The sequence below is a fragment of the Apium graveolens genome, chromosome 2, assembly GCF_009905375.1.
Source record: "Apium graveolens cultivar Ventura chromosome 2, ASM990537v1, whole genome shotgun sequence".
Lineage (NCBI taxonomy): Eukaryota > Viridiplantae > Streptophyta > Magnoliopsida > Apiales > Apiaceae > Apium > Apium graveolens.
In genome coordinates this window covers 139,185,621-139,210,950 of record NC_133648.1, presented here as the reverse complement: position 1 = coordinate 139,210,950, position 25,330 = coordinate 139,185,621, and the positions used below count along the sequence as shown (strand labels likewise).

Genomic DNA, 25,330 nt, shown 5'->3' with positions numbered 1-25,330 from the left:
GGTAAGTCATTCGCGAAGGAATCGCTTTAAAACTCGTAAAGGTTAAATTATTAAAAATGGCGGAGCCGAGGGTACCCGAGTGACTTAAGCAAACCAGTGAGCGCAAAACAAGCGTTAGAGTCTAAGTTAGTTAAAGTATAGGTTTACAAGTGATTTTGGTTTAATTCCAACGTACTTGTTGTTTATAGGTTATCAGACTCGTCCCGAGCCTTTCTCACCCCCAAGTCGCTCAGGCAAGTATTCTATCCGTTATACTGTTGTTGTGATGAATATATGTATTTGCATTATCTTGCGATAGATGCATGTTGGATAATTAGCAAATGATGCGATATATTGTAGCATGTGATATAGTATGTATGCATGCCTGTTTCATATTCTTGGAATATATATCTGTTGGTTCAGTTGATAATACCTATGCTAGAGGATAGCGGTATTTTGCATACACCCTTAGTATAGGGACCCAAAGGTGAAAATATTTTCTAAAACCGGGAGTCGAGGATCCCGAGTAGAGTTTATATGGATATGGATATATATATATATATATATATATATATATATATATTTATATATATATATATGGTTATAGTTTTTCCAAACTATTAATCGAATAAGGTTTATTCGATAACTTTAACTTTATTTTATTATTGAATATTATTTCGAATATTATTCGAAGGCGTATGACTCCTTTTATTTATTTATTTGAATATTATTTGAATATTCATTCGAGGGCTTATGACTCTTTTATATTATTTATTGAATATTATTTGAATATTCATTCGAAGGCTTATGACTCAGTTTATATTATTTATTGAATATTAATTGAATATTCATTTGAGGATCTATGACTCCGATTATTTGCTGAAATATATTCTTTATTTTATTAAAGAATAAGGTGTTAATAATCAAACTTATTTTCGATTATTCAAATAAAGATAATACTTTCATATAAGTATATCTTTGGTTATTTAATACTCGTTTCAAGTATAAATTTTAATACTTCTACTTCAATTATTTTTATAAAGACTATTCTTCATGGGAATATTATTTAATTAATAATATTCAGATATTTTCTAATATTCTGGGGACTGATTTACTTCATTAAATCAGCCTTACTCCAAACACTCTTTAAAGTGTTTTCGAGTCTTCAAAATGGTTTTTAAAAGTCAGAGCGGATCCCAAAACTCATTTTTATATTTAAGATCTTCCTTTTTAAAGGGGATTTAAATACCCGCTCAAAACCTGGGAAATCCGGCTCTGTGGTGTATTTTATATTCGCAACAAGGTTGCAGATTTGGTAAATGAATTGATTACTTGCCCAAAGTTCGGGAAGTAAGCCCCTCTCATTGAGTCGGCATAAGCGACAGGCCGAGGTACGGTCTATTATTGTGTAAGTGGCTCAGTGGGAGTCCATCAAATGCATAGGTGGCTGAGTGGCAGTCCAGCATAGGTCTTAATTATGACCAGGGTGATGACCAGTGGGGAATTCGTCCATCTACTAGTAGAAAAGGTTACTTATTGGTATCTTTGCCTGATCAGCGAGATATCGGGTTTATGCCAAAATTCTTTTCCTTTCCAAAATTCATTGGATGTTTCAAACTCTGTTCATACTTTGCATAACAGAGGTTCCAGGAAATGTTTAAAGGGATATATATATGTGGATATATATATCGGGGCTAAATAAAGTATCTCATAACTTTTTCATTCAATAATATTTCAAAGATTGAATCTATTCAAGTCTTATCTTGTGGTCTCATCAGTGGGATGAACTTTTGAAATTGATTATAACTTGAACGGTGGTAGTTCAAGTAGTATTTGGGAATGATATAAGTGTAGTGAAGTATTTGGTAACTTCATCCTTTAAACTTATATCTAATTAATAATTGTCTTATGAATGACAAAGATTTTCAGAAAAACGTTGAGACAAGGTTAGATATATGAGATCACCTTGCAACGATATTTTTATACACTGGGACTTTGTGTATATTATGCATGGAAGAGGACTTCCAATATTTTGAAAAGTATATATGTATATATATATACTGAATATTTTGCGACTTCATCGCATTAAGTTATCAACTTGGTTCATTTCTTTTGACCAAGACTTTCATGAGTATTATGAGTAGACTCATATACTGTAAATAATTATGCATATTATTTTGGTGGGCTTGCTGCTCACCCTTGCTTTCTTCTTTCATCACACAACATCAGATAGACAAGATGAACCGGACCAAGCTCCCGATTCGCAAGAGGTTAGAAAACGTTCGGCAGTCTTCTGGAAGCGTTGATGCTGCTGTAGCTGAGGTAGGAACTACCAATAGGCTAGGCTTTCAACTTTTGATGTACCAGACTTATGTATAATATGAATTGTAATAATGGCAAATAAAATGTAAATCTATTCAGAAAACCTTTTAAGGTGTATTGGCAGATAATTGTGGAATATAATTACTTGTGGTTATATTTTTTTGATGTTCATCTCTGAGACTATAACGGGTTGTGGTGTGTGTTAGTGTGGGGTCACAGCATAAGGTTATTTTTATTAAGTAAGTGAAGTGGTATTGTGGAATGAAAGACCGTGACGACTCGGATCCCCGACCCCGGATCTGGGGGTGTTACAGAAATGGTATCAGAGCTAAGCGTTATAAACCTCAGAGATGATGGGACGTTAAGATAATAAGTTAACTAAGATAATAAGAACTCTTGCCAAGTTCATAGTCGGGCTACCTAACGTAGCACTGACAGTTAAAACCCTTATGGGAACCCTTATAAATATCGTGATAGGAGCGTAGTTCGTTATCGTATATGGTAGCGGGACTCCGAACCCTGAGGTTGAGGAGCAACATCGCGATGATATTTTATTACTAATTGGAGATCGGATTGCGGATCCGATAGAGTGTCCTAATGCAGGACCGGATGATGTTGATAGTGAGGATGCAGCGGTTGATGATGTTGTCCTAGAAGGGATAGTTATTGAGGAGGATCCCATGGAGGATCCTGACAAGAATGAATAAAGGACCACTGAGGAATTGATGACCATGGTTAGGGAAACTACCAGAGGTAGGATTGGCCGGTCACTACCGGAGGTTCGTTCAAGTTGTAAAGATAGTAGCCCCTTTAACGCGGCTTACTCGTAAGACTGAGAAGTTCGAATGGACAGAGAAATACGAGAAAAGATTTTAACAACTGAAGCAAAGGTTGGTGGCGGCCCATATGTTGGCGTTGCCGGATGAAAAATGAGATTTTGTGATTTGTAAGTGACGCTTCGCATAAGGAATTAGGGTGCTTCTTATATAGCACAGCAAGATAATCGCGTCTGCGTCAAGACAATTAAGGAAGTATAAAATTCGATATCCCCACCCATGAGCTTGGGCTCGTGGCAATAGTTTTTCCCTAAAGATTGGAGGCACTACTTGTATGGAGAGAAGTGCAAGATTTACACAAACCATAGGAGCTCTAGTACATTTTTGCGTAGAAAGAGCTCAACATACGCCAGAGGAGGCGGTTAGAGCTAATCAAGGATTACGATTATGAGATTCTTTATCATTCGGGGGAAAGCCAATGTGGTGGCTGATGCCCTTAGTAAAAAGGAGAGACTCAAGATGATAATGTCTTTTGGGGAGTTTATAAGAGATTTTGAGAAAATGGAAATAGAAGTGAAGGTAACCGGAGCCGGTACCGAAAAGCTGTTTGAGATTGCAATACAGCCCGAATTATTGGAAAAGAAAATATTGTGCCAGTAAAAGTGATGAATGAAGGCAGAGAGCCAACAAATAGATATGAGATTAATACCGAGAAAGATGATAAAGGAATAATGAGGCATTCCTATAGAAATTGGGTTCCAAATGTTCAAGAGCCTAAAGATGAAATCTTAGATGAAAGCTAGTTTGAGGAATAAGATTTAGAGCAAACCCTGAACGTGATAATCAGGGAGGTCGCAATTAAGATATAAAGAACCCGGAAAATAATAAAGTGGAAAATGAAGATTTTAAATTAAAAGATGACTCCAAGTATGGGGAGTAGGAAGAAACATTTAGACTGAGGAAACAAAAGTCGAGCGAGATAAGGAGACCCAAGACGGTACTCCTATACGGAAATTCATGGACCTGTCTTAAAAGAACTTAGACTATTATCCCCAACCACCACCTTGAGGAAACAATGCGGTAGGAAATTCTTCATGACCTTTAAGTCGTTAAGCTCTCAGAGTTCCAAGGAACAGGTTGACCCAGTCGAGGCAATAGCCTGACTAAAGGAAATAGAGGAATCAGTTGAGATTCTAAATGATTGACGAATCACAAAAGACTATTTTTATCACTTACCCTCCTAAGAGAGAGGCCACCTGCTGGTGAAAGACCAAGAAAGGCACGGAGCCAGAGGATAGAATAAACTGATTTAAGTTCAGTCAATTGTTTTCGGGAAAGTAATTCCCAAGGTTATGGAGATAGTGTAAAAGCTTTGGAGCTAGAACAAAAGTGGATGAGTATGATGAATTATGAATCTAAGTTATAAAAGTTATCAAGATTCGTTCTGAGGACACGAATCCAGAATGACGGGATGTTTGAAATCAATGCTTATGTTGTGTTCGTTCATGAAATAATGATAAGAGAAAGGAAAATAAAAGGAAATTGAAGTGGAAAAGAATATAACAGCAATAGAGTTTGAGGAACGATAAGGGAGTTGGGTATGAGGAAACCCTAAGAACTCGTAGTAATAGAAATAGAAAAGTATGTGATCGTCAGGATAAGGGTGATTCACCATGAGTTAAATTGATGGTTGAAGGCATAAGAGTTATGTATATTTTATCCCCTTTAAGTTGGGAGGATTGAGGAAAACTTGAGATAGTTCGAAGGTTAAATATGAGACGCGGATAGACTGAGGAGACAAGGAAGTAAGAAATTAGGAAAATTGGATGAAGGAAGTAACCTTCAAGAATGTGAAGTGTAAGACCGGTGGCTTGATACCCAGGAAGGGAGACGCCAGGTATGAACGATATCCCAACATTGAGATGACTGTTGAGATAAACAACAAAAGTAAATAAGGAATTATTAAGAAGAAGTTCACGTTGAACACGACCAATATCTTCCAGAACATCCTTGTTATCGTTACCAAATTAGGCAAGACAAGCGGATGACCATTGTTATCTTTTGGAGGCCATATGGATTGACCTCAATTTGAATAAGGATGCTATTATGAAGTGAGGTATAGACTATCGAGATGGGGAATGTTGAATAAGATAATCTATCAAGGATATATGACTTGATTTATCCATGGAAGGATGCAGGTACCTTTTAAAGGTGGAATTAAGGATAGAACATCGGTAACTTAAAATGAATCCTAAGGGGAATGCATAAAGGTTGGCATTTCACCCTTAGTAGGGATAGTATGAGTTTGACAGTATGAATTGGGAAGGATTAAGGTATTAACAACCTTTAAGGATCAATGGAGAAATTTTTTCAGAAGTATATAGACTATGGTTCTAGTATTAGTAAATGGTATTTTGATATACCCTGTACCTAGGGAGTACCGAATGAAGAATTTAAGAATAACCTTAGAGGTTTTACAAGGAGAAAGGTAATATCCAAAATTCTCAAGAATAGAAATGATGATAAAGGAAATATGACGTAATTATGATGTTGCCAAGTGGGGCACGTGTTAAACCACGAGAAAGTATGGATCGAACCAGTAAAGGTTGAAATTGTCAGGGCAATTAGGGCCTAGGATAAAAGATGTTCTAAGTATGATTGAGAGTCAGTCGTGACAGTGATTAACCTCTAAAGATTGAGGCAATAACTTATGGAAAAATGGTGATATTTTTTTTTACTCATCAGATTTTAAGGAAAACATCTTCACATAAGCTGTGATTGAAATGAGGTAGAAAATTATTTGGAGGTGGTTAAAATGACATTGACTATAAGGAAATTGTACTATCAGGAAAGGCCAAAGAGGTGGCCGACACTTTAAAGGTAAGTGGATAATTATAGGCGCGTGTGCCAAAAGAATACAGTGATGATGGTTAAAAAAAAAAATGTGAAGGTTGAATTATGGTTTGGAAGATTGACATTCCTTCTGATGACTGTGCAATACCCAACCGTAATAGTAGTTGGTAAAGGTTTAATTCGTGTAATCGCCATGAACGGGCTATCTATCTTAGGAGGTCCTATCTTGGGATAAGCCAGGACCATGTTTCCAAAAGGACTAGACGAACCTTTGAGTAAGTCTTCTATTTAAGGCATATGATTTAGAATGGTATTAACATGCTATCGTTGCTTTGAGCGAAACTCTTCTGCAAATTTTATCTGCTTCATGTCAGGTATGTATGTCAGGATTAGGAGTGTTCTTCATGAATCAGAAATGGTGATTATGTTACCTCCTTAGAAGGATTTGATACGACATGTATGGACTCCGTATGGTTAGCTGTTAAGATTTTATGGAAAGTGAATGATGACAGTGGGTCAGTGGTGGACCATAGTAAGGCAGCAATGATTCTGCGAGTAGTGAGCTGATTACAACCGTGAGAGTTGTATTGGAATGGGTGTTGAGATTGAGTACCACTAATCGGGTCGTGGTAGTGTATAAGTTATCATTGATAGACTAATTAAGTAGAGTATCTACCTGGTGAATAATTATTCTTTCTTATCAATAGATAGTCGTATTATTATACGAGGAAGGTTGCGGTGCAAGCATAGAATTCTAGTAACGATGATGTCTAGAATGAGATCCCAGATTCGATTTTCGATGTCGAGGGAGTTTCAAAGGTAATTGTGTATAAGCTCGAGGAAGAGCATGGGTCCATAGAATGATGGACGGGATAGCGAAAATATTTAGGCACGTGAAATGCGATGCTATAATACTTGATGCGGATATAAATACATATATATTTTGTTCTTCTATGACAAACCTCTATAGTTCAGAGGTAGATTCCAAGCCAGATATTTTATGGCAATAAAATTTTTATGAATATACAATTCTCTTCAATTCGTTCTTTTCTCTTCTTTTCATTTCATGTAATCTGAGAAGGACAACCCTTCCAGAAGGGGAGGTATTGCCGAATGACTATCTATCTGTGTGATAGAAGCCTAGTAGGATACCATCTATTGTTTAATTGCTTGTCAAGTACTAAAGGCTGGCCACCTTCTGTACTAACTATGCAATAGGACAAGTGTTCGTGATCATAGTGATCTCTCAACAAATTCCTTTACTTCTATTTGATTGATCAAATTCCGGAAAATAGAAACAACTGAAAAAGGAGTAATGAAGTGGTGGTAGTATGCGGAATGGGAACACATTCGTGATACTAAGGTTGACGTGGTTATTAAAAGGTTATAGAACGCTAACGAGCAAAAGTATAACCAGTATAATATTAGGAACGAAAGGTGATAGCGATTACGAACTGGAAAAGAATGGGTATTGAGAAGCAAGAGCTCTAATGATTGGAAGCTATGATGAGAGTCTGTGTAATAGACTTGAAAGAATTTGGAATGATCACTTAATTCGGATTGAGTTATCTTACGACAATAGATCATATGTCATTATCGAGATGTCGCCTTATGAGATCCTTGAAGGAAGACAATGTCGATCTCCCTTATGTTAGGATGAAGTTGTAGAGCGCAAGATGCTCGGACCCGCAGTAGTCTAAAGGACCAAGGGTATGATAGATCTAATCAGAGGACGGCTGGTAGTAGCCCAAGATAGACATGATAAGTATGTTGATTTGACACGAAAGGACAAAGAGTATGAAATAGGGGACCTATAATGTTATAGGTATCCCTTGGAAGGGATTGATGAGGTTCGGAAAGGAAGGAAAGCTAAGTCTACAATTTGTTGGACCCTTGGATATATTAAGACGTTTGGGAAGTTAGCATATGAGCTAGCCCTAACCCCGAACATGTAGCAGGTCGTAACGTGTTTCACGTATCAATGTTAAGGAAGTGTAATTTAGATGCCAGATAAATAGAGGCATATGAGCGCATAGATATGCAACCCGACGTAACCTATATGGAGCAACCAGGAAGGGTTATAGAGTGAAAAAGAACAAGTGCTTAGGAGAAGGATTATTAAACTAGGCAGAGTTTGGTGGTAGGACCACAATGTGGAAAAATTTACTTAAGAGTTAGAAGGTGCAATGCTAGGAAGGTATCCCTATTCATTTTCAATCTGATTCCGGGACGGAATCCTTTTAAGGAGGGGAGACTGTAATAACCCCAATTTTTGGGAATTTTTGAAACCCTTATGAATAGTGTTTTTGCTGAATGAGAAAACTTTTCATGCCACGCTATGTAGGGGTTCTGTTATTGATCTTATGGGATATTATTAGTACTCTATGTGGTATATAAGTGTATGTAAAGATCGTCAGAATCCAATTCCGAACACTTTGATTTTTCCCGGAAATCCACAATATACGGAGAGAATTGAGTATAAGGTAACAGGATAAAAAGGATTTAAATTAAAGGATTATAAGAGAGGATCATAAAAGGAATATAATATATTGAGAAAGGTTAAGGGAACCTAAGTAATAAGATCCCGGGTATGATCCCTCAAACGATAAACGAGAACGAAAGATAAGCGAACCGTAAAACAAATAAGTGACCAAGAGACAAGCTTGTACAAGAAGCCAGGGATTGTGACATCATCAAACCACAAGGTGTGGACAAGTGGGAGCATAATGACATGTGCAAGGTGACACAAGCATGACATAGGGAAGGAGGAGGTGTGGTTGGTTTATAACCACACAAATAAAAGGTTAATTAAGTCATTAACCAAAAAACAACACAAAAATCAACCAACCAAGCAAATCATTTCATTTTCATCAAACAAAACACAAAAATATCATTCTTCCCAAGCTAGCTCTCGGCCCATTTCTTAAAATTTGAAGATCCAAGCTCCACCACTTATTATTTAGCAAGGTAATTATCCTAGCTTCTCCTAGTTAAGTTACATACTTCCTATAAGTTTAAGCTTCTAATTCCAAGCCAATCTTTTTCTATAAATCAAGGAAAAAGATGGTGAATAGTAACCTTCAAGAAATAACTTTAGTTTTCTTGGATTTTTATGAAAGATTAAGGTTATACAAGCAAGGATCAAGGTTCTTTTAGGCATTCAAAGCTCTTGGGTTGTGTTAGGAAGCTTCAAGGAGGTATAAACAACTTTCACCTTTAACTTATAGTTTGAACTTTGAGTTTTGATGAGTTTATGGATGGATTAATGTCTATATAGAAATATCCATGTATGTATAGCAAGATCCATGTATGTTAGATAGTTGGGTTGGATTTGTGGTGATTTTGGATATGAATCTTGGTTAATGGTTAATGAATCTTAAGTTATGGATTAGTAGATCATGTTTGTGGTTGAATAAGTTGGAAAACCTTGAGATTATGGACTGACTTTGCCTTGATATAAGTTGTGTTTGATGTATTGATGATGGTTGGGTGGTTTGTAGTGAATTGGTAAAGAATTGGAGTGGTATAAATATTGGTAATCGCGTAAACATAGCCGTCGTAATGTCCGATTTTCTTTGGACTGTTTTTGTGCATAGCATTAGGACCCGAGAACCCCCTGCTAGATTGTGACCACTGCCATGTTTAGATAGCTCATATTACGAGCTTCGTTTTGATATGTAGTTCGTTCGATTCCGATTTACGGTTTAGGAGAAACGACCGTTTCAAGTAACGGCGTTTCGCGAACGAAACTTTTTCCCTCGCCTTACTTTGAAATGTAGGTTAAAGACCAAAAAGGGTTAATTAATGCATGAAACATTTATGGTAAGTGTGTTAGGCAGTTGGTAAGTCATTCGCGAAGGAATCGCTTTAAAACTCGTAAAGGTTAAATTATTAAAAATGGCGGAGCCGAGGGTACCCGAGTGACTTAAGCAAACCAGTGAGCGCAAAACAAGCGTTAGAGTCTAAGTTAGTTAAAGTATAGGTTTACAAGTGATTTTGGTTTAATTCCAACGTACTTGTTGTTTATAGGTTATCAGACTCGTCCCGAGCCTTTCTCACCCCCAAGTCGCTCAGGCAAGTATTCTATCCGTTATACTGTTGTTGTGATGAATATATGTATTTGCATTATCTTGCGATAGATGCATGTTGGATAATTAGCAAATGATGCGATATATTGTAGCATGTGATATAGTATGTATGCATGCCTGTTTCATATTCTTGGAATATATATCTGTTGGTTCAGTTGATAATACCTATGCTAGAGGATAGCGGTATTTTGCATACACCCTTAGTATAGGGACCCAAAGGTGAAAATATTTTCTAAAACCGGGAGTCGAGGATCCCGAGTAGAGTTTATATGGATATGGATATATATATATATATATATATTTATATATATATATATGGTTATAGTTTTTCCAAACTATTAATCGAATAAGGTTTATTCGATAACTTTAACTTTATTTTATTATTGAATATTATTTCGAATATTATTCGAAGGCGTATGACTCCTTTTATTTATTTATTTGAATATTATTTGAATATTCATTCGAGGGCTTATGACTCTTTTATATTATTTATTGAATATTATTTGAATATTCATTCGAAGGCTTATGACTCAGTTTATATTATTTATTGAATATTAATTGAATATTCATTTGAGGATCTATGACTCCGATTATTTGCTGAAATATATTCTTTATTTTATTAAAGAATAAGGTGTTAATAATCAAACTTATTTTCGATTATTCAAATAAAGATAATACTTTCATATAAGTATATCTTTGGTTATTTAATACTCGTTTCAAGTATAAATTTTAATACTTCTACTTCAATTATTTTTATAAAGACTATTCTTCATGGGAATATTATTTAATTAATAATATTCAGATATTTTCTAATATTCTGGGGACTGATTTACTTCATTAAATCAGCCTTACTCCAAACACTCTTTAAAGTGTTTTCGAGTCTTCAAAATGGTTTTTAAAAGTCAGAGCGGATCCCAAAACTCATTTTTATATTTAAGATCTTCCTTTTTAAAGGGGATTTAAATACCCGCTCAAAACCTGGGAAATCCGGCTCTGTGGTGTATTTTATATTCGCAACAAGGTTGCAGATTTGGTAAATGAATTGATTACTTGCCCAAAGTTCGGGAAGTAAGCCCCTCTCATTGAGTCGGCATAAGCGACAGGCCGAGGTACGGTCTATTATTGTGTAAGTGGCTCAGTGGGAGTCCATCAAATGCATAGGTGGCTGAGTGGCAGTCCAGCATAGGTCTTAATTATGACCAGGGTGATGACCAGTGGGGAATTCGTCCATCTACTAGTAGAAAAGGTTACTTATTGGTATCTTTGCCTGATCAGCGAGATATCGGGTTTATGCCAAAATTCTTTTCCTTTCCAAAATTCATTGGATGTTTCAAACTCTGTTCATACTTTGCATAACAGAGGTTCCAGGAAATGTTTAAAGGGATATATATATGTGGATATATATATATCGGGGCTAAATAAAGTATCTCATAACTTTTTCATTCAATAATATTTCAAAGATTGAATCTATTCAAGTCTTATCTTGTGGTCTCATCAGTGGGATGAACTTTTGAAATTGATTATAACTTGAACGGTGGTAGTTCAAGTAGTATTTGGGAATGATATAAGTGTAGTGAAGTATTTGGTAACTTCATCCTTTAAACTTATATCTAATTAATAATTGTCTTATGAATGACAAAGATTTTCAGAAAAACGTTGAGACAAGGTTAGATATATGAGATCACCTTGCAACGATATTTTTATACACTGGGACTTTGTGTATATTATGCATGGAAGAGGACTTCCAATATTTTGAAAAGTATATATGTATATATATACTGAATATTTTGCGACTTCATCGCATTAAGTTATCAACTTGGTTCATTTCTTTTGACCAAGACTTTCATGAGTATTATGAGTAGACTCATATACTGTAAATAATTATGCATATTATTTTGGTGGGCTTGCTGCTCACCCTTGCTTTCTTCTTTCATCACACAACATCAGATAGACAAGATGAACCGGACCAAGCTCCCGATTCGCAAGAGGTTAGAAAACGTTCGGCAGTCTTCTGGAAGCGTTGATGCTGCTGTAGCTGAGGTAGGAACTACCAATAGGCTAGGCTTTCAACTTTTGATGTACCAGACTTATGTATAATATGAATTGTAATAATGGCAAATAAAATGTAAATCTATTCAGAAAACCTTTTAAGGTGTATTGGCAGATAATTGTGGAATATAATTACTTGTGGTTATATTTTTTTGATGTTCATCTCTGAGACTATAACGGGTTGTGGTGTGTGTTAGTGTGGGGTCACAGCATAAGGTTATTTTTATTAAGTAAGTGAAGTGGTATTGTGGAATGAAAGACCGTGACAACTCGGATCCCCGACCCCGGATCTGGGGGTGTTACAGAAATGGTATCAGAGCTAAGCGTTATAAACCTCAGAGATGATGGGACGTTAAGATAATAAGTTAACTAAGATAATAAGAACTCTTGCCAAGTTCATAGTCGGGCTACCTAACGTAGCACTGACAGTTAAAACCCTTATGGGAACCCTTATAAATATCGTGATAGGAGCGTAGTTCGTTATCGTATATGGTAGCGGGACTCCGAACCCTGAGGTTGAGGAGCAACATCGCGATGATATTTTATTACTAATTGGAGATCGGATTGCGGATCCGATAGAGTGTCCTAATGCAGGACCGGATGATGTTGATAGTGAGGATGCAGCGGTTGATGATGTTGTCCTAGAAGGGATAGTTATTGAGGAGGATCCCATGGAGGATCCTGACAAGAATGAATAAAGGACCACTGAGGAATTGATGACCATGGTTAGGGAAACTACCAGAGGTAGGATTGGCCGGTCACTACCGGAGGTTCGTTCAAGTTGTAAAGATAGTAGCCCCTTTAACGCGGCTTACTCGTAAGACTGAGAAGTTCGAATGGACAGAGAAATACGAGAAAAGATTTTAACAACTGAAGCAAAGGTTGGTGGCGGCCCATATGTTGGCGTTGCCGGATGAAAAATGAGATTTTGTGATTTGTAAGTGACGCTTCGCATAAGGAATTAGGGTGCTTCTTATATAGCACAGCAAGATAATCGCGTCTGCGTCAAGACAATTAAGGAAGTATAAAATTCGATATCCCCACCCATGAGCTTGGGCTCGTGGCAATAGTTTTTCCCTAAAGATTGGAGGCACTACTTGTATGGAGAGAAGTGCAAGATTTACACAAACCATAGGAGCTCTAGTACATTTTTGCGTAGAAAGAGCTCAACATACGCCAGAGGAGGCGGTTAGAGCTAATCAAGGATTACGATTATGAGATTCTTTATCATTCGGGGGAAAGCCAATGTGGTGGCTGATGCCCTTAGTAAAAAGGAGAGACTCAAGATGATAATGTCTTTTGGGGAGTTTATAAGAGATTTTGAGAAAATGGAAATAGAAGTGAAGGTAACCGGAGCCGGTACCGAAAAGCTGTTTGAGATTGCAATACAGCCCGAATTATTGGAAAAGAAAATATTGTGCCAGTAAAAGTGATGAATGAAGGCAGAGAGCCAACAAATAGATATGAGATTAATACCGAGAAAGATGATAAAGGAATAATGAGGCATTCCTATAGAAATTGGGTTCCAAATGTTCAAGAGCCTAAAGATGAAATCTTAGATGAAAGCTAGTTTGAGGAATAAGATTTAGAGCAAACCCTGAACGTGATAATCAGGGAGGTCGCAATTAAGATATAAAGAACCCGGAAAATAATAAAGTGGAAAATGAAGATTTTAAATTAAAAGATGACTCCAAGTATGGGGAGTAGGAAGAAACATTTAGACTGAGGAAACAAAAGTCGAGCGAGATAAGGAGACCCAAGACGGTACTCCTATACGGAAATTCATGGACCTGTCTTAAAAGAACTTAGACTATTATCCCCAACCACCACCTTGAGGAAACAATGCGGTAGGAAATTCTTCATGACCTTTAAGTCGTTAAGCTCTCAGAGTTCCAAGGAACAGGTTGACCCAGTCGAGGCAATAGCCTGACTAAAGGAAATAGAGGAATCAGTTGAGATTCTAAATGATTGACGAATCACAAAAGACTATTTTTATCACTTACCCTCCTAAGAGAGAGGCCACCTGCTGGTGAAAGACCAAGAAAGGCACGGAGCCAGAGGATAGAATAAACTGATTTAAGTTCAGTCAATTGTTTTCGGGAAAGTAATTCCCAAGGTTATGGAGATAGTGTAAAAGCTTTGGAGCTAGAACAAAAGTGGATGAGTATGATGAATTATGAATCTAAGTTATAAAAGTTATCAAGATTCGTTCTGAGGACACGAATCCAGAATGACGGGATGTTTGAAATCAATGCTTATGTTGTGTTCGTTCATGAAATAATGATAAGAGAAAGGAAAATAAAAGGAAATTGAAGTGGAAAAGAATATAACAGCAATAGAGTTTGAGGAACGATAAGGGAGTTGGGTATGAGGAAACCCTAAGAACTCGTAGTAATAGAAATAGAAAAGTATGTGATCGTCAGGATAAGGGTGATTCACCATGAGTTAAATTGATGGTTGAAGGCATAAGAGTTATGTATATTTTATCCCCTTTAAGTTGGGAGGATTGAGGAAAACTTGAGATAGTTCGAAGGTTAAATATGAGACGCGGATAGACTGAGGAGACAAGGAAGTAAGAAATTAGGAAAATTGGATGAAGGAAGTAACCTTCAAGAATGTGAAGTGTAAGACCGGTGGCTTGATACCCAGGAAGGGAGACGCCAGGTATGAACGATATCCCAACATTGAGATGACTGTTGAGATAAACAACAAAAGTAAATAAGGAATTATTAAGAAGAAGTTCACGTTGAACACGACCAATATCTTCCAGAACATCCTTGTTATCGTTACCAAATTAGGCAAGACAAGCGGATGACCATTGTTATCTTTTGGAGGCCATATGGATTGACCTCAATTTGAATAAGGATGCTATTATGAAGTGAGGTATAGACTATCGAGATGGGGAATGTTGAATAAGATAATCTATCAAGGATATATGACTTGATTTATCCATGGAAGGATGCAGGTACCTTTTAAAGGTGGAATTAAGGATAGAACATCGGTAACTTAAAATGAATCCTAAGGGGAATGCATAAAGGTTGGCATTTCACCCTTAGTAGGGATAGTATGAGTTTGACAGTATGAATTGGGAAGGATTAAGGTATTAACAACCTTTAAGGATCAATGGAGAAATTTTTTCAGAAGTATATAGACTATGGTTCTAGTATTAGTAAATGGTATTTTGATATACCCTGTACCTAGGGAGTACCGAATGAAGAATTTAAGAATAACCTTAGAGGTTTTACAAGGAGAAAGGTAATATCCAAAATTCTCAAGAATAGAAATGATGATAAAGGAAATATGACGTAATTATGATGTTGCCAAGTGGGGCACGTGTTAAACCACGAGAAAGTATGGATCGAACCAGTAAAGGTTGAAATTGTCAGGGCAATTAGGGCCTAGGATAAAAGATGTTCTAAGTATGATTGAGAGTCAGTCGTGACAGTGATTAACCTCTAAAGATTGAGGCAATAACTTATGGAAAAATGGTGATATTTTTTTTTACTCATCAGATTTTAAGGAAAACATCTTCACATAAGCTGTGATTGAAATGAGGTAGAAAATTATTTGGAGGTGGTTAAAATGACATTGACTATAAGGAAATTGTACTATCAGGAAAGGCCAAAGAGGTGGCCGACACTTTAAAGGTAAGTGGATAATTATAGGCGCGTGTGCCAAAAGAATACAGTGATGATGGTTAAAAAAAAAAATGTGAAGGTTGAATTATGGTTTGGAAGATTGACATTCCTTCTGATGACTGTGCAATACCCAACCGTAATAGTAGTTGGTAAAGGTTTAATTCGTGTAATCGCCATGAACGGGCTATCTATCTTAGGAGGTCCTATCTTGGGATAAGCCAGGACCATGTTTCCAAAAGGACTAGACGAACCTTTGAGTAAGTCTTCTATTTAAGGCATATGATTTAGAATGGTATTAACATGCTATCGTTGCTTTGAGCGAAACTCTTCTGCAAATTTTATCTGCTTCATGTCAGGTATGTATGTCAGGATTAGGAGTGTTCTTCATGAATCAGAAATGGTGATTATGTTACCTCCTTAGAAGGATTTGATACGACATGTATGGACTCCGTATGGTTAGCTGTTAAGATTTTATGGAAAGTGAATGATGACAGTGGGTCAGTGGTGGACCATAGTAAGGCAGCAATGATTCTGCGAGTAGTGAGCTGATTACAACCGTGAGAGTTGTATTGGAATGGGTGTTGAGATTGAGTACCACTAATCGGGTCGTGGTAGTGTATAAGTTATCATTGATAGACTAATTAAGTAGAGTATCTACCTGGTGAATAATTATTCTTTCTTATCAATAGATAGTCGTATTATTATACGAGGAAGGTTGCGGTGCAAGCATAGAATTCTAGTAACGATGATGTCTAGAATGAGATCCCAGATTCGATTTTCGATGTCGAGGGAGTTTCAAAGGTAATTGTGTATAAGCTCGAGGAAGAGCATGGGTCCATAGAATGATGGACGGGATAGCGAAAATATTTAGGCACGTGAAATGCGATGCTATAATACTTGATGCGGATATAAATACATATATATTTTGTTCTTCTATGACAAACCTCTATAGTTCAGAGGTAGATTCCAAGCCAGATATTTTATGGCAATAAAATTTTTATGAATATACAATTCTCTTCAATTCGTTCTTTTCTCTTCTTTTCATTTCATGTAATCTGAGAAGGACAACCCTTCCAGAAGGGGAGGTATTGCCGAATGACTATCTATCTGTGTGATAGAAGCCTAGTAGGATACCATCTATTGTTTAATTGCTTGTCAAGTACTAAAGGCTGGCCACCTTCTGTACTAACTATGCAATAGGACAAGTGTTCGTGATCATAGTGATCTCTCAACAAATTCCTTTACTTCTATTTGATTGATCAAATTCCGGAAAATAGAAACAACTGAAAAAGGAGTAATGAAGTGGTGGTAGTATGCGGAATGGGAACACATTCGTGATACTAAGGTTGACGTGGTTATTAAAAGGTTATAGAACGCTAACGAGCAAAAGTATAACCAGTATAATATTAGGAACGAAAGGTGATAGCGATTACGAACTGGAAAAGAATGGGTATTGAGAAGCAAGAGCTCTAATGATTGGAAGCTATGATGAGAGTCTGTGTAATAGACTTGAAAGAATTTGGAATGATCACTTAATTCGGATTGAGTTATCTTACGACAATAGATCATATGTCATTATCGAGATGTCGCCTTATGAGATCCTTGAAGGAAGACAATGTCGATCTCCCTTATGTTAGGATGAAGTTGTAGAGCGCAAGATGCTCGGACCCGCAGTAGTCTAAAGGACCAAGGGTATGATAGATCTAATCAGAGGACGGCTGGTAGTAGCCCAAGATAGACATGATAAGTATGTTGATTTGACACGAAAGGACAAAGAGTATGAAATAGGGGACCTATAATGTTATAGGTATCCCTTGGAAGGGATTGATGAGGTTCGGAAAGGAAGGAAAGCTAAGTCTACAATTTGTTGGACCCTTGGATATATTAAGACGTTTGGGAAGTTAGCATATGAGCTAGCCCTAACCCCGAACATGTAGCAGGTCGTAACGTGTTTCACGTATCAATGTTAAGGAAGTGTAATTTAGATGCCAGATAAATAGAGGCATATGAGCGCATAGATATGCAACCCGACGTAACCTATATGGAGCAACCAGGAAGGGTTATAGAGTGAAAAAGAACAAGTGCTTAGGAGAAGGATTATTAAACTAGGCAGAGTTTGGTGGTAGGACCACAATGTGGAAAAATTTACTTAAGAGTTAGAAGGTGCAATGCTAGGAAGGTATCCCTATTCATTTTCAATCTGATTCCGGGACGGAATCCTTTTAAGGAGGGGAGACTGTAATAACCCCAATTTTTGGGAATTTTTGAAACCCTTATGAATAGTGTTTTTGCTGAATGAGAAAACTTTTCATGCCACGCTATGTAGGGGTTCTGTTATTGATCTTATGGGATATTATTAGTACTCTATGTGGTATATAAGTGTATGTAAAGATCGTCAGAATCCAATTCCGAACACTTTGATTTTTCCCGGAAATCCACAATATACGGAGAGAATTGAGTATAAGGTAACAGGATAAAAAGGATTTAAATTAAAGGATTATAAGAGAGGATCATAAAAGGAATATAATATATTGAGAAAGGTTAAGGGAACCTAAGTAATAAGATCCCGGGTATGATCCCTCAAACGATAAACGAGAACGAAAGATAAGCGAACCGTAAAACAAATAAGTGACCAAGAGACAAGCTTGTACAAGAAGCCAGGGATTGTGACATCATCAAACCACAAGGTGTGGACAAGTGGGAGCATAATGACATGTGCAAGGTGACACAAGCATGACATAGGGAAGGAGGAGGTGTGGTTGGTTTATAACCACACAAATAAAAGGTTAATTAAGTCATTAACCAAAAAACAACACAAAAATCAACCAACCAAGCAAATCATTTCATTTTCATCAAACAAAACACAAAAATATCATTCTTCCCAAGCTAGCTCTCGGCCCATTTCTTAAAATTTGAAGATCCAAGCTCCACCACTTATTATTTAGCAAGGTAATTATCCTAGCTTCTCCTAGTTAAGTTACATACTTCCTATAAGTTTAAGCTTCTAATTCCAAGCCAATCTTTTTCTATAAATCAAGGAAAAAGATGGTGAATAGTAACCTTCAAGAAATAACTTTAGTTTTCTTGGATTTTTATGAAAGATTAAGGTTATACAAGCAAGGATCAAGGTTCTTTTAGGCATTCAAAGCTCTTGGGTTGTGTTAGGAAGCTTCAAGGAGGTATAAACAACTTTCACCTTTAACTTATAGTTTGAACTTTGAGTTTTGATGAGTTTATGGATGGATTAATGTCTATATAGAAATATCCATGTATGTATAGCAAGATCCATGTATGTTAGATAGTTGGGTTGGATTTGTGGTGATTTTGGATATGAATCTTGGTTAATGGTTAATGAATCTTAAGTTATGGATTAGTAGATCATGTTTGTGGTTGAATAAGTTGGAAAACCTTGAGATTATGGACTGACTTTGCCTTGATATAAGTTGTGTTTGATGTATTGATGATGGTTGGGTGGTTTGTAGTGAATTGGTAAAGAATTGGAGTGGTATAAATATTGGTAATCGCGTAAACATAGCCGTCGTAATGTCCGATTTTCTTTGGACTGTTTTTGTGCATAGCATTAGGACCCGAGAACCCCCTGCTAGATTGTGACCACTGCCATGTTTAGATAGCTCATATTACGAGCTTCGTTTTGATATGTAGTTCGTTCGATTCCGATTTACGGTTTAGGAGAAACGACCGTTTCAAGTAACGGCGTTTCGCGAACGAAACTTTTTCCCTCGCCTTACTTTGAAATGTAGGTTAAAGACCAAAAAGGGTTAATTAATGCATGAAACACCTTTGGGTCCCTATACTCGTAAAGGTTAAATTATTAAAAATGGCGGAGCCGAGGGTACCCGAGTGACTTAAGCAAACCAGTGAGCGCAAAACAAGCGTTAGAGTCTAAGTTAGTTAAGGTATAGGTTTACAAGTGATTTTGGTTTAATTCCAACGTACTTGTTGTTTATAGGTTATCAGACTCGTCCCGAGCCTTTCTCACCCCCAAGTCGCTCAGGCAAGTATTCTATCCGTTATACTGTTGTTGTGATGAATATATGTATTTGCATTATCTTGCGATAGATGCATGTTGGATAATTAGCAAATGATGCGATATATTGTAGCATGTGATATAGTATGTATGCATGCCTGTTTCATATTCTTGGAATATATATCTGTTGGTTCAGTTGATAATACCTATGCTAGAGGATAGCGGTATTTTGCATACACCCTTAGTATAGGGACCCAAAGGTGAAAATATTTTCTAAAACCGGGAGTCGAGGATCCCGAGTAGAGTTTATATGGATATGGATATATATATATATATATATATATATTTATATATATATATATGGTTATAGTTTTTCCAAACTATTAATCGAATAAGGTTTATTCGATAACTTTAACTTTATTTTATTATTGAATATTATTTCGAATATTATTCGAAGGCGTATGACTCCTTTTATTTATTTATTTGAATATTATTTGAATATTCATTCGAGGGCTTATGACTCTTTTATATTATTTATTGAATATTATTTGAATATTCATTCGAAGGCTTATGACTCAGTTTATATTATTTATTGAATATTAATTGAATATTCATTTGAGGATCTATGACTCCGATTATTTGCTGAAATATATTCTTTATTTTATTAAAGAATAAGGTGTTAATAATCAAACTTATTTTCGATTATTCAAATAAAGATAATACTTTCATATAAGTATATCTTTGGTTATTTAATACTCGTTTCAAGTATAAATTTTAATACTTCTACTTCAATTATTTTTATAAAGACTATTCTTCATGGGAATATTATTTAATTAATAATATTCAGATATTTTCTAATATTCTGGGGACTGATTTACTTCATTAAATCAGCCTTACTCCAAACACTCTTTAAAGTGTTTTCGAGTCTTCAAAATGGTTTTTAAAAGTCAGAGCGGATCCCAAAACTCATTTTTATATTTAAGATCTTCCTTTTTAAAGGGGATTTAAATACCCGCTCAAAACCTGGGAAATCCGGCTCTGTGGTGTATTTTATATTCGCAACAAGGTTGCAGATTTGGTAAATGAATTGATTACTTGCCCAAAGTTCGGGAAGTAAGCCCCTCTCATTGAGTCGGCATAAGCGACAGGCCGAGGTACGGTCTATTATTGTGTAAGTGGCTCAGTGGGAGTCCATCAAATGCATAGGTGGCTGAGTGGCAGTCCAGCATAGGTCTTAATTATGACCAGGGTGATGACCAGTGGGGAATTCGTCCATCTACTAGTAGAAAAGGTTACTTATTGGTATCTTTGCCTGATCAGCGAGATATCGGGTTTATGCCAAAATTCTTTTCCTTTCCAAAATTCATTGGATGTTTCAAACTCTGTTCATACTTTGCATAACAGAGGTTCCAGGAAATGTTTAAAGGGATATATATATGTGGATATATATATCGGGGCTAAATAAAGTATCTCATAACTTTTTCATTCAATAATATTTCAAAGATTGAATCTATTCAAGTCTTATCTTGTGGTCTCATCAGTGGGATGAACTTTTGAAATTGATTATAACTTGAACGGTGGTAGTTCAAGTAGTATTTGGGAATGATATAAGTGTAGTGAAGTATTTGGTAACTTCATCCTTTAAACTTATATCTAATTAATAATTGTCTTATGAATGACAAAGATTTTCAGAAAAACGTTGAGACAAGGTTAGATATATGAGATCACCTTGCAACGATATTTTTATACACTGGGACTTTGTGTATATTATGCATGGAAGAGGACTTCCAATATTTTGAAAAGTATATATGTATATATATATACTGAATATTTTGCGACTTCATCGCATTAAGTTATCAACTTGGTTCATTTCTTTTGACCAAGACTTTCATGAGTATTATGAGTAGACTCATATACTGTAAATAATTATGCATATTATTTTGGTGGGCTTGCTGCTCACCCTTGCTTTCTTCTTTCATCACACAACATCAGATAGACAAGATGAACCGGACCAAGCTCCCGATTCGCAAGAGGTTAGAAAACGTTCGGCAGTCTTCTGGAAGCGTTGATGCTGCTGTAGCTGAGGTAGGAACTACCAATAGGCTAGGCTTTCAACTTTTGATGTACCAGACTTATGTATAATATGAATTGTAATAATGGCAAATAAAATGTAAATCTATTCAGAAAACCTTTTAAGGTGTATTGGCAGATAATTGTGGAATATAATTACTTGTGGTTATATTTTTTTGATGTTCATCTCTGAGACTATAACGGGTTGTGGTGTGTGTTAGTGTGGGGTCACAGCATAAGGTTATTTTTATTAAGTAAGTGAAGTGGTATTGTGGAATGAAAGACCGTGACGACTCGGATCCCCGACCCCGGATCTGGGGGTGTTACAATAAGCATCCAAGATTACAACTTAAGCAAAGAATCTCAAGTAAAAACAAGATCATCTTCTACTTTTTTGAATTGTGCTATTAGGTCTTCTTGTTGTTATCTCCTTACTCTTCGTTATGAAATACGTCTTATTTAGGAGTTATATAGGCTTCAGAATCGAGCTAGGCTTCAAAATCTCAAAATCAGAGAAGAATCAGGATTCTGGAAAACGACCCAGCGCGGCCACCCTCAAGTACAGTGCGGCCGCTCTGAGTATGGCACGGCCACTCCCAAGTGTAGCGCGGTCGCCCTGACCTTCTGGAAAAACTTGATTTTTCTTCTTTTCTTGACTGCAATTGATGGCTTCTTCCGCGCAATCAACCGAGGCTCCATCCTAACCCTCTTCTAAAATAAAAATAATTTAAAACCATTCTTGCTTCCAATTATGCCCTGAAATGCAAAACACTATAAAAACACATCAAAAACACAAACAACTTGAGTACAAAACACCAATTCGAGCCTTTACGAAGCGTTCTAAGTGGACATAAATACCACTTAATAGTGGCACTCTATTTATACATGTAAAGAGTATCACATTTTATATTTTAATTATTATGAACTGAAACCCTCTTTAAATAAAGCAAAAACTGACTCTGCATGTGTAAATAGTGATAATAATAATGTTAACATAAACTCTGCTATGAGCTCTTCTACTGAATATGTTAACAAACTTAAGAGGCCAAAGGATCCAAGAAAGTCTGGATCCTTAAAAACACTAATTGATTTATATGTTGATTACAGGGTAACAGAGTAAATTCTCTAGTCTTGGATAGTGGATGTTCAGAACACATGACTGGTTATAAATCCCTGTTATCAGAGTTTAAGGAGAAGGTTGGCCCAAATGTTTCTTATGGAGATGACAACTTAGGAAATATCTTGGGATATGGAAAAATCAAACTTGGGAATATCATCATAGAAAATATAGCTCTGGTTGCAGGACTCAAGCATAATTTGATCAGTATGAGTCAGATCTATGACAGAGGTTACAATGTGAATTTCTATGAAGAACATTGTGCAATTATCAGTAAGTCTGATGGAAATATTGCGATGACTGGTGTAATACATGGAAATTATATGAAGTCATGGTCTCCATAAATAATAATGGATCATAAGTTTGTCTACTAAGTAGAGCATCTGTGGAAGACAGCTCGAACTGGCATGAAAGACTTTTTCATCTCAATTTCAACAACATCAATGAATTTGTGAGAAAAGATCTTGTAAGAGGATTTCCTAATGCAGTATTTACTCATGATAGCTTATATGACTCTTCCCGGAACGAAAAGCAAAGGATAACATCTTTCAAGAGTAAGACTGAATCCTCTATTCTTGAACCATATCATCTACTTCATATCGATCTCTTTGGTCCAGTCAATGTAATGTCAATTACCAAGAAGAGGTATGCACTTGTAATTGTTGATAAATACACAAGATAAAAATGGGTATATTTTATGCACACCAAGGATGAATCTCCATCCATCCTACTTGCTCTTGTGAAATAACTAAAAAAGGATCAACATACAAAGTGATGATCATTAGAAGTGATAATGGAATTGAATTCAAGAACAATACTATGAAAGAGTTCTGCAAATATAAGGGGATAAAAAAAGAATTTTTTGCCCCTGGAACTCCACAACAAAATGAAGTTGTTGAAAGAAAAAATAGAACTATCATAGAAGCTGCAAGAACCATGCTAGAGGAAGCAATACTGCCTACCTACTTCTGGGCTGAGTCTGTGCAAACTGCTTGCTTCACATAAAATGTAACATTGATCAACAATCATGGAAAAACACCATTCGAGATGGTGAAGGGAAAGAAGCCAAATTTGAAATACTTTCATATTTTTTGCTGCAAGTGTTTTGTTCTCAAAATTGATCCAAAACAGCTTACTAAATTTGATCTAAAAGCTGATGAAGGCATTTTTGTTGGCTATCCATTGTCAACAAAAGCTTTCAGATTGTATAATTTGAGAATAAAGACATTCATGGAGTCTATACATGTATCTTTTGGTGACAAGAAAATCACAGGTCTAGAAGATGCAGATGACCATGATGAGTTGAGATTTGAAAATGAAGTACCATATGATGAACAGTTAAATCCTAATATACTGACAAATCCTAATACAGAAAATCCTGATATCACTCAAAACTCTAATGATCCACATGTAAGTGGAAATTCTGCAAATATTGAATCACATGTTGAGGGGGAGCAATATGATTCACATCAAGAGTCTTCTATAAGTGATTCAACTCGAGGAACATCATTAAATAATTCATTAGACTCTAATTCCTTAAATATTGATGGATCAAATACTGATAGCACTGGAAATACTGATTCAAGGGGAGCATCAGGAGATGATAGTGGTACAAGTCAAAGAGATACTAGAAAGTTCATGGATCAAGGGGAGGTTTTGCTTCAAGGAGTCAACTCCCATCTGCAATAAAATGGTCTAAGTCATACACACCTGACATAATTATTGGAAATCCTGATAGTGGTGTAAGAACCAGAAAAGCCACTCAAAATGAATGTCTCTACCATTCTTTTCTATCCCAAACGGAACCAATAAAAGTGGAAGAAGCTCTTCAAGATGTTGACTGGTTACAATAATGCAAGAAGAACTTAATGAATTTGAAAGGAACAAAGTATGGACTCTTGTGCCAAGACCAAAGAACAGATCAGTCGTCGGTACAAAGTAGGTGTTCATAAACAAAACTGATAGTGAGGGAATCATAACAAGAAATAAAGCAAGACTGGTTGCAAAGGGCTATTATCAGCAAGAAGGCATTGATTTTAATCAGACTTTTGCTCCAATTGCACGACTTGTGGAAATCAGAATTTTTCTAGCCTATGTTGCTCACATGAAGTTTAAAGTGTTCCAAATGGATGTGAAAAATGCTTAATAGAATGGTAAACTTGAAGAGGAAGTTTATGTTGAACAGCCTCCAAGGTTCATTGATCTAAAATATCCAGATCATGTCTATAAACTGGATAAACACTCTATAGACTAAAACAAGCTCCAAGGGTCTGGTATGAAACACTTTCTCTGTTTTTATTAGAAAGTGGTTTCACAAGAGGTAGAATTAACAAAACTTTATTTTATAAATACCATGGTAAACTCTGTAAGAGGTTTGTAAAGTTAATGCAGTCAAGATATCAAATGAGTATGATGGGAGAATTGAGTTACTTTCTGGGTTAACAAGTAAA

General features: G+C 36.2%; 1 protein-coding gene across 4 annotated transcripts in view; it reads right to left on the bottom strand.

Annotated features, from left to right (window-relative positions):
- Positions 1 to 25,330, bottom strand: part of LOC141706093 (homeobox protein knotted-1-like 7) — a 65,830-nt gene that overhangs the window by 6,166 nt on the left and 34,334 nt on the right. The window contains exon 3 of one of the 4 annotated variants that reach the window (XM_074508926.1): positions 21,944 to 22,534. The exons of 2 other annotated variants lie outside the window; for them this stretch is intronic. In XM_074508926.1, coding sequence (XP_074365027.1) covers positions 22,491 to 22,534 — 44 coding nt within the window. In that variant the 3' untranslated portion in view covers positions 21,944 to 22,490. Of the gene's footprint in view, positions 1 to 21,943; positions 22,535 to 25,330 lie in introns of those variants that run through there. One more of the 4 variants, XM_074508927.1, reaches the window with a different exon arrangement.